Source organism: Pseudochaenichthys georgianus, chromosome 10 (genome assembly GCF_902827115.2).
Source record: "Pseudochaenichthys georgianus chromosome 10, fPseGeo1.2, whole genome shotgun sequence".
Taxonomy (NCBI): domain Eukaryota; kingdom Metazoa; phylum Chordata; class Actinopteri; order Perciformes; family Channichthyidae; genus Pseudochaenichthys; species Pseudochaenichthys georgianus.
In genome coordinates this window covers 18265132-18276073 of record NC_047512.1, presented here as the reverse complement: position 1 = coordinate 18276073, position 10942 = coordinate 18265132, and the positions used below count along the sequence as shown (strand labels likewise).

The following is a 10942-nucleotide window of genomic DNA, read 5'->3' as shown; positions in this document are numbered from 1 at the left end:
ATGTCTAATGTTGACAACTTCGAGGATCCTGTTAGGCCTATCATGTGGAAAAATAGAATAAAACATGTAAGATACACAGCCACATCAGATACACGAAGGCTTAGCCTAGGATAAGTGTGATTAAGATTCAAGGCATATCCATCTTCGTTCTGTGGTGCAACAACGTGTCTGTGCAGCTTTGTTTGTCTGAGGAGGTTACCGAGGCAAGAATTGTGTCCGCTAAACATCAAATGGGTGAAGAAGTCATAAACAGGCAGCAATAAATAAATAAATCTGGCTGTGCTGAAACTAACCCTTGCATGAACTTGTGCATTGTGTTTTGCTCGTTAACCCTCTCTTCTTAAGAGGTCTATGACTTTAAAGAGGTCACATTGCCCTGTCAGCAGATAAAATAAGTAGTGTTAAAGAATCAATTAAGTCTTGTTTTTAAGTTGTGTAACATGCTGTGACCCTGAAGCTATAAGTTTACTTATTTGAGCGAGTAATCATGGCCCCTTTTTCATGTTATAAAACCATGTGTCATAAACAATTCTATTGACAGGGTTATTTGGAAAAAGCCGAGCAACTTGTTAACATTAGAGGAAATGTGCAATGCACGACATTGCATTAGAGTATAGTCAATGGCTCAAGTCTGACATTTGTTTCACTCAGCTCTTGCTTTAATGTTGACATGATAAATACACCGACATTCAAAAGGACACGCAAGTTGTGTTTGTCTCCATGAAAAGCAGTCAGACCAAATGATTCCCCTGCATGCGATCCCAACCACATTAAGGCAGGGCTGGCTTATTCCAGCACAACCCCTGAATTTTCCACAGATGTTCTATTTGTTTTCATTGCATAACACTAGTAATCCAACAAAAACTCCTCTCTTGGCAGCCTGGTTTCGAGTAAGCTCCAATCTAGAGTGTATTTCCACACCTAGGGCTCCTCCCACACGTTTAATATTTAACTTAATGTGAAGTCAGGTCTTCTGTTGTTTTGCTTTCAAGAAAATCCGGCAGTAGCCATAAATGGGTGCATGTGTTCAGACGTTAACAAATGAATGAATGTGAACACATCTTGTACATTAGCTAGTGAGCTTTTTGCTAGGGTTGAGATCAATGTTTGATTGAGGATACTGAGCAAAACATGTTGAAAATGGGCTTATATGATAAAGAAAATATGGTTTGAAGTGTTGTGTTTAAATGTTATAGTGTGGTAAGAATAGTACTACCAAAATAGTGTGGACCTATATAAGATATAAGACTATGACCTCAAAAACAACTTTAATTTCAGAGTTAACTGAAGGGGACAAGGCGTTGCCAACTACGTCCCATTTTCCTGATTGGGCTCCAACGTGACAGTTTTAAATAAAAAGCCACATGCACTCAGTTATTCATGAACACACTGTTCCTTAACCTCTCCAAATATAGAATGACAGGACACGTGTGAAAGCAAAACACAAAATCAACCCGAAGCCTTAATTGTCTTCAGATTGTTGGTGAGCCTCTATTCTGCGGCATGTACATGCTAGCTGTGCAACCCAGATAATTTGTTTCCACTGTCTTTGAAGCTGCACAAGCATAATGAAGCTGCACTACCACTTCCTGTTTATAAGACCCTGCAACCTCTTTTTCTTGGCATGCACAAGGTGTTCAGGTGTCTGGATAAAGACTGACTCAAATTATCTTGTCCCTCTCCTCTTCGCTACATTAAACAAATGTCTTTCTAAGTCAATACGCTGAACATCCTGCCTGCCTCTAATTCAATGCAACAAGCATTTTATAGCAGCCTTATTGATCACATACAATCGGTTGTTTTGACACAAAACACCAGGAGGGAGCGGCAAAAGTGAGCAACAGGGGAAGACACCATGTTTACTATGGTGCTTTTTGATATGTGGTGGTGGTTTAAAGCGCTGGCTGAGACTCTGCTCTCAGCGATGGATGGATGAGAGCCTGCTCCACCAGGGAAGCCGCAGCATATCCAGTTACACTCGGGCAGAACTGACTGGCTGCCAGTCCGTCTGAAGGGAAACCAAACTGGGACAAACTGTTTTCTCACTCTCATTCCAATCATCTGGCAACCAGCTAGTATTACTTCTCTGTCATTAGTGGTCTCATGCTTTTTTGACTATGGAAAAAAAGTTTGTTTACTTTTGTGTGTGTGTTCTTCGTATAAGTCAACAACAAAATATATTTTCTATGTTTAAATGATCTTTTAACCTGAAGAGTCTCGTGCCTATCTACAACATGTGATCTATTTTACAAATCCAAGTCTGACCTGACCTTTGACATCATGTCTATTATACAAACATTTGGACTACCTATGTTGCAAATGTATTATCTTTTCAATTTACACACGGCATCTATTGCACGTCTGTCCGTCCTGGGAGAGGGATCCCTCCTCTGTTGCTCTCCCTGAGGTTTCTCCCATTTTTCCCTTTAAACTGAGTTTTCTCCGGAAGTTTTTCCTTGTACGATGTGAGGGTCTAAGGACAGAGGGTGTCGTATTGTCATACTGATATTCTGTACACACTGTGAAGTCCACTGAGACAAATTTAACATTTGTGATATTGGGCTATATAAATAAACATTGATTGATTGATGTCTAAGATAACTTTCAAGAGTTGAGTTTTGCACACAGAGAATGTGATGTTAAGTCTGAAATTAAAGAAAGGGGTATTTTTGCAATAGTTCAAATTTCAGCTGCAGAAAATCGAATCATCCTGGTTGTTATTGCGGTCTCATCCGTCTTCCCTGACTGGATTTCCAGTGAATACATTGGTCTATTGCAGACACAATATCTAACCTCAAAAATACCACCATAAAAGGAAAAAAAGTAAGGTCTGGAGTCAGTGGTTTTCCCCTAATAAAGCTTCTGCAAAAATCTGTCCTAGCATTCATTAAATCTCCCTTTTAAACAGTGGGCTCTTTAGTTAATAGGAGGTAGTTACTGTGTATTTATAATAAGGTCAAATTAAAACATTAGATAGATCATTAGAAGGTCTTTCCTGCACAGAGTTTGTAATGTTGTAACATACACATCATAAAGCTTTCATTTCTTTGGACCACACACACTATGTGGGCACAGTTGAGGAGCAAAAAGACAGTGCGTCAATGTATTGTATTATGTAAACACAAGGTTTATTGCAAATGTGCAGTTGTATCCAAACACCATAGTGAACAACTTTTTAAGGATACTTTACAGCAACAATACCGTTATCTTTACAAAACACGTATAGACTTTAGCATTAGGTACAAACAACACTTCTCTCTGTGACGTTGTACACATGGTCCTGGTTGCTTGGCTTCTGTTGTTGCAAGACAAAAAACAAGAAGACAAAAAATCTTTGGTAGCTAGAAAACAACAATAACAGAGCTCTTTGAGGAAATGTGTTCCTCTCTTACTACGAACAGGCACTGTTGTCATGCCATTGTTTTCAAGTTGGCATCTGAGCGAGAAACAGACCAGATACTGGACGACGCTGCTAAAATCAGGAGAGCATCTGCTGGCTCTTCTGGTTGCTCACCATCTCCACTACTCTTCCTCCTGGACGTTTCAACTTTAGGTACATTGCAGTTACATTTATCTTTTGCTGTGAAGAGCTAGGCGTACATGGTGGGCAGATATTCCTGTCCCCCAGTATTACAAAAATAAATCTGTACAGTGCCTTTTTAGAAACTACTGACTTTTGTTCGGAATCACAAACAAAAACAGAAGATATTGCAGAATTAATTTCCCCCATAAGCAGCAAGCCCCAACTGCAGGCAATACAAGATTACATTTCATGAATTATTACAGTATATTCAGTGTACTGCAGCGGTCTACCAGCTCTAACAGGCTATACTGCATTAACCTCTTAGCTTATCCTGTTGATTTGTCTTGTTATGCTTAGATGTACATGAATACATGAGCAATACATTTTAGGCACAGGAAAGGTCCCTGTTAAGGGGCTGAAATGTGCGGTTGGGAGTCCTTCAAACTTGTGTTTTTTTAGATCTGAATCCACCTGATGTGGCTCTTCTTGTTGACACATGGAGGAGCGTCTCAGGTTGGGTCTCTTCCCCAACACCTTTTCAAGTTAGCACCTGCAGGGCTAGCCCAATCCACAGCTCTTCACTCCCAATTGCTAGAGCAAAGGGTGTTTGTTGGAAGGGTTTCGGCTAGGCAGGGAAAGCCCCCGTGCCGTCTGAAAGCAAGCGTCAGCCCTCTCTATTCTTAGCGCTTTTGTCTACACAGAGAGACTACGACAAAGAGTTTGACGGTATCAGAGAGCGGGCCTGACTGGCACACCAGACAGAGCATCTCAAGTTCTGTGTTGTGCTTACAGTGTCCTTTTGTGTCCCATCGATCGTTTACAGCCCCGGTGCTTCGCCCTTCATTTTCACGAAGGGTTGTCGGTGGCAGCAATTTCTTAACGATTAGGTTCAAATGGAGGTCCATTATTGTAAAGAGACGGTGGCTCTGCCCGCCCCAAAGCAGAGCCACTTATACAGCAGAGCCAGCGATGCGAGTACAGGGCAGATGCTGGTCTGGGGTCAGCTGGGCGCTCAGGTTGTCCAGCGGTAGCAGCACGTCTGTGGGGATGCGGGACTGGAACTTCTCCATCTGCTCTGGACTGGCCAGGTTCTTCAGAAGGTAGTTCTCCCGCTCCAGCTGGTTGTTCTTCTCCGCCAGCTCTTTGATCTGCTCTTTGAGGACCTCCACCTCCTCTCGCACTGCATACATGAGGTGGTTCTTGACAAGATCCTGTCATAATAGAGAAAAATAGTTGGATCAGTTTTGATATAAAAACATGGGGAAATGTTGAGGCTGATGTGCTTGGCTTTGCAGGTAATCCATGCTAAAAATATATGGCGTTTGCTGTCAGAGGATTTCTGTATATCATGTTTTTTCATTTACTGGCATACATCTCTTTTGTGAATCAAGAGTGTTTTTAATTATTTTGTGCTGCAACAATGTTATCAATCGGTTGTTGTTTTTTTACTTATTGCTGTCATTTTCTGCACTCGTTTTCTGTAATTTTAATATAATAAACAGTATTCTCAATGCCTTCACATAAGAGGGACTTCTAGAGCATTCAACAAGTGCTGCTTTTGTGCAGAATGTATATCATGTATTATAACTGCTCTATACTATATGGTGATAAACATAACAGTTTCTTTCAGGACAAAATACAATCTATGAACTAGGATTTGAACACAAAATATATACATGTATTATATAGTATATTGCAACCCATTCTCAAGTGTTTGTTATCTGGGCTTACCATCGCCTGTTCAATCTTGTTGTCGATGGCCACAACGCTAGCACCAGAGGCACTGCAGAGAGAGAGAAAAAAGAGCCATAAATGAAAAGTTCAAAGCCACAATTGCCTTACTCATTGAAAACACTCAAAACAAAACTTTTAAGAAAACAAAGAAATGTTGCTGCTTCACCCAGATAGCAGGCCTCTGGGAGTAAAACAGAAAGTGTGCAAAACAGAAAGGAAAACTGTTCAACCTGCTTCCAAATTCATTTGTATGTATTATATGTGTTTTTAATATAAACTGCAAGTGTATTGCTTTGAGGGTAAAATAGCTGTTTAGGTGATAACGAGCACACATATTGTTAGGTGTCTCAGTGAGACAGTAGTTTGGCAAAATATGTTCAAAGTCCAAACAAACGGCAGCATAGAGAAATATATTTGGGCACACGGCATTAAGGCATTTTGTAAATAAAAACTTCATCACACATTGCACACGATGTGTTTTGATCCGCTTTATGAAAATACAGTAACGTTAGTTGGAGGCCTGCAGTAAAGTTCGAGTAAGTTAATTATCCGATTTATAACTAATCTAACGCATTCATTATAAATAATGTATTTTCTAAGTTATTGCGGCTGTGTCAGATATTTACCTGTTGTCAAGTTTGACCGATACAACATCTCCTCCCACAAACGAGGAGAAGAAGGAGATGGAGAAGTTGTGCAGCTGATACACAGCCACCTCCATGTCGGTTTTACTGAACATCTCCGTGCTCATGTTGAGTACCAGACTCGTTTGAATTACGCTTCTCGCCAGGTTTGCGACTGGTTGGTCACCGAAGTGATATCCGGAATAGTTTCGTCTATAGTATCGATGCACTAACTTGCTGCTGCTGCTGTTTAGGCGCAGTGCTGTGCTGTGTCGGGTGTGAGCTTCGCCGGTGAAAACAAGCGACTGTCTGATGCTATTGCTGCCACCGGCTGATATTTGTATGACTTGCCATCTGACGTCATCTGACGCGTGCATATTTTAGTCGGGGTTGGCGGGTCGGATAGTAAGGTGCCTTTGAGTGCCGTAGGAAAAACTACATTCAGGACCCGGACCTTTATAAAAACATGCCACATTAACTTCTCACACAAATCCATGGGGAGATTAACATAAATTAAGATTAGTTTATTTATGTTCCTCTAGTATTCAAAAGGCTGATTCTAGAAACATTTGGTTATTTGGAGACTTTTACGTGTACTCTGTGTAGGCTACTAGAGGTGATTGTTCTATTGTGCTTATGATATAATGCAGAAAACAGATTACATGTGCCTAACACATACATGTAAAACCATATCATTTGATGCAATAGAGTATACAACCTACAACTAATTTAATGCATTCATTTTAAGAGAACTGCTTTGTTTGAAGAGTGAATAATAGTGTGGGCGTTTGATTTTACCATATATGATGTTGACACACAACTCAGATGCTACAAGAGTACTGCCATTACTTGAGCTTTATGCTTTTACTTTAATTGAAACTTTGATTCGGAACTATTGTCATTAATTAAAATCTTATTTAAAAGTTTCCATCACTGTGTTAACAAATACTACAGATTATACATATAAAAAGGGATATTTCTAAAATGAGATATATATTATATTTATCTATTTCTAGATATAAGGGTTTGATTGACAGCCGAGGATTGATCAACAACTAATCAAGACAACAACATAAAGAATTATTAATAATAATTACAAAACATATAATAATATAAATTGTTAAAAGTCAACTCTAAGTATCTTTCCATTGTTTTTCAGGCCATGACAACGATACCATGAAGTTGCATAAAATATACTATTGGTAAACAACATCGACGCTTGAAAGAACGAGTTGACGGGGAGCATTTGAACGCACCATCCCTTATGCCCTGCTTCTGAACTTTTCCTCTGCCAAATTGGGTTCTGCAGTTAACACAGTTAACACACAAAACGTAAAACATATTCGATGCAACAAACAACATCATAACAACCTCCAATACAAATGTAATTACATGGTCTGCATGAATAGGTCACTCGTATATTGCCTATTAATACAGAAGTCAATATGTCAACCGAGATGATGCATGCTGCAATAATTTGTATCATCTGATGTTCACGGGAATCAATTAACTTGTCATAGAAGCGATTGTGTGCAATCTAAAAGGATTAGTTTAATAGTTTTGTATTTGCCTGGTGTACAGTTTCACAACTCAGAAAACGTTTGCAAACTATGCTTAGTACTTACACTGTTGTTGTGGCAATCAAATACATTTGTTCCTTTACTGTTGTTCGTTGCTGTCTGTATGCTGCACACGGTACTCTGCAAATGTACTTTTCCACGCTCTCCCGGTACATTTCCCCTCAGTCTATGTCTGACCTCTATCGGTCTCTACTGGTAGACATGCAGAATACACCGTTGGGGACGATATTAATGACTATAGGCTGTTCCTGAACACAGTGTTACCGACGGAATTTTCCGTCACCTTTTCCTGCCTTCAGACATAAAAATAAAAATCCAGGTTGTTTTTATGGCTTGGACAATTATGGACAATTCTCAATGGGCAATCTAGACTCATTCTTTTATTTGTTCATTAACACTTTTCACATGTTTTTAGCGTAAGGCTTGTTTTTTTAGTTTAGTTGTTTATCAAATTCTAGATCACCCATAATGTGTGGAATAGCAACAAAGCAATTTAGGACATTTCTGGGTAACACAGATTGTACCACCACATATAGTAAACAGTTTCAATATCCATTGATTTGGAGGGCATACAACACCTACACAAAACATAAAGCACTGTTCTCTTTTTGTATGACATATTCATATTCACATTGAACTTGTACCTTGCAACATGTGAGGCAACATTAATGAGCATTCTGCAGACTGTTATCAACCATTTGTAGTAGAAACCGACCTCTGGGAAAACAGATAACTGCTGTTATCTTTCTTTTCACAGGAATTTCCACTGAGTATTGGCAGCTCTTTGAGCAATAGATTTTGTTTTCAGTGAGGCGTTCATGCAGGTTTTATTAGCTTTAATATAATTGCTCGGCGCCTCTTAGCTGTCATATTACGTTCCATTTTGCTTTTACGATTATCTGATCCAATACTGATAATAATCCAATTACATTTCTATTAGAGAGCCTCTGTTGCACAACATTGTTTTCTTCCAAAGCACCAACAACATGTAGAATATTACCCGCTGAAATTCCCTGCTGAGTGGGTCCGCAGAGAATAGTAGCCATTAAATGTGGTTGATTGCATGACTCTAAATATACAATTATTGGATATATTGAATTATGGATTTCATAACACAAATAAATGTTTTGCCAATTTCCTAAAGGTCACACCACACAGAAACATTAAACACACACATCAAATGACCAAAAGCCTGCATCTTTCTGACTCTTTGTCGAGCAAACTATGTTGTACCACATGTTTGGAGTGTTCCGTTGTGTAACAAAATAATTAGAGTGGAAAGGCTGACTTTTTGTAGGCCTAACAAGCCTAAGCAGAAAGCACATTGACTGTGCATTAGGCCCCATAGTGCCTGTCGTCTCAGATTTCGTACTGTGACAGTACAGCTGCCAGGTTTAATATCAAGCTCTGCTCTGGCGATGAGAGGCTGGTGAATTACCTTACCCTGCTGTGATGGTCCCACTTAGGAAGGGGAAGTCACACCGATTGCCTTTAGCTCTGCTGAGATGCACAGAAAGAAACTACAGACAGTGGGGAGCCTTCATGCACGGTACAAGTAAAACATACCTAATAAGCCACATGTTGTAAGAAGACAGTGTAAACTAGAATGTGCATAATCTTTCTGCCTGCTCCATTTACAGTTTAAATATTGCTCCAACAATAATCCTAGCAAGTTTCAGACATTTTCAAAGAACATAAGCAATTAGTATCTGTAACTCATAGCTTGGCCAGTGCCACACTGTGACCTATGCAGTCTTTTCAGGAAATAAAGCCCTTTAGATTTCTGAGAAACTCATTCTGCCCGACTATGGTTGGAACGTGCCCAATCCTGTGAGTCACTGCAAGGCTAGGCGACGGGCCACAATGTATATCCCAGTAGCCTTTATAATACTGTGATTCATCTGCACCATTGGCTGAAGAGAAACGAAGCAAAGACATGCAGCCAATCTCTCAGCTTTTGTTGTGAGCAGATGTTGAGGGTTTTGACCAAATTCAACATGAACACATTGTAGCTCAATAACAAAGACACTGGTCATCAAATTGTGATGATGGTTTCCTTTTCTTTTTACTGCAAGTGTCCCACATGCGCTCTCAGAATTAGGAATGCATGGCGTGTATGAGAGTGTGCCCTGAGAACACGCAGCCCTGCCATAACCTGCAGCCAGAGGCCGTCTCAGAGGAAGCTGTCGGTGAGGGCAACAGGAGCGGTAACAACCAATGAATACTGAATACTATACACACACGAGGACACCCAGAGGCACTCATTATTATCACATCACCTATAAGTCTCCTGAGTGATGGAGGCACATGGCCTTGGTCTTGCTCCTGAGGTTTTTCAATACATTTAACAGGCTGTCAATTCCTGCCCTTGGATTGCATGTATAACCTCATGTGATAGGTGTCTCAAACATTCAGTGCATGCAGAGGATGTTGACAGGACTGGCATTGTTATTCAAGGTCAGCCTGCTTTCAATCCTGCAGCCAGCAATCATTAGAAATGCAAAAGTTGTCTTTCAACAACATGATCATCAAGGTTATTTGAGAGAAAATATGATATACAGTGACATAGCAACTTGTAAAACACAGAAGCAGAGATGTTACAGCTTCATTTCCTGTCCTGTTTTGTTCTCTATTTGACAAGATTGAACATAATGGAAAACAGTTTCACCGCTGCCCCGCATGAATTGTAATCCAGCCATTTTGTGACAAATACTCCACCCACCACTCTACATAATTTAGATGCTGACACATTGCCGTTTAACATCCATCTTCTCCTGCACTGTCTTTAATGTGCACATTTGTCACTGACACTCATCACTGTCATGGCAGATGTCTTCTCGCACACAAGATAAACTCTGACTATCCCCCACTTACCGCCGATCTGGCTTCTTGAACAGACCCGGTGAGTAAGGTGGCGAGTAGCTCATAGCTCTCTCAGGATAGCTGAAGTGCTGGTAGTGGCAGCAGAATCGATAGGGCGGTTCGGCCAGGCGGAGGGCGCACACCGTCCTTGGAGATGGTGGCAAAGCCCCGATGGGCACACATGCAATGGGACGCGACTGAGAGTGTCCCATCTTGGCTAACAAATGAAGGGGACTGAACAGCACAGAGCCCTTTGACTGTTTCCTCACTGTTCTGCTGTCGTTTGTTCTCAGATACTGTGTTCTCAAAGCACAAAGAGACGATTGAGCACTGGCAATACCTCTGGATATGCAGTCATAACTGTGGGTGCTATGCTCTGACTGGCACTCGTATGATGTGTGTCCAATTCAGTGGAACACAATGTCCAAGAGGCACAATGAAAATGACAGTTTCCAGTTAAGGCGCCATCTCAACTCTGTTGAATTGTCTGTTTCAAGCAGATAGAGCAACACATCTTTCTCAAAGTGTACCTGAAAATCAGCATGCCTCTCTCCATAGCTCATTCTGTGGGAATATGTGTAATAAAAAACATAATTGGGCCATTTTTCATGATGCTAGCA

General features: G+C 40.5%; 1 protein-coding gene across 3 annotated transcripts in view; it reads right to left on the bottom strand.

Moving 5' to 3' along the window:
• Positions 1-3104: 3104 nt before the first annotated feature.
• The window catches only part of tsc22d3 (TSC22 domain family, member 3), a 44969-nt gene continuing 37131 nt past the window's right edge, over positions 3105-10942 (bottom strand). Inside the window, exons 1-3 of one of the 3 annotated variants that reach the window (XM_034092560.1) lie at positions 10335-10549; positions 5255-5306; positions 3105-4734 (exon numbers count right to left, since the gene is read on the bottom strand). In XM_034092560.1, the coding sequence (XP_033948451.1) occupies positions 4474-4734; positions 5255-5306; positions 10335-10534 (513 nt within the window). In that variant the 5' untranslated portion in view covers positions 10535-10549 and the 3' untranslated portion in view covers positions 3105-4473. Of the gene's footprint in view, positions 4735-5254; positions 5307-5883; positions 6205-10334; positions 10550-10942 lie in introns of those variants that run through there. The other 2 variants (XM_034092558.2, XM_034092559.2) reach the window with 2 other exon arrangements.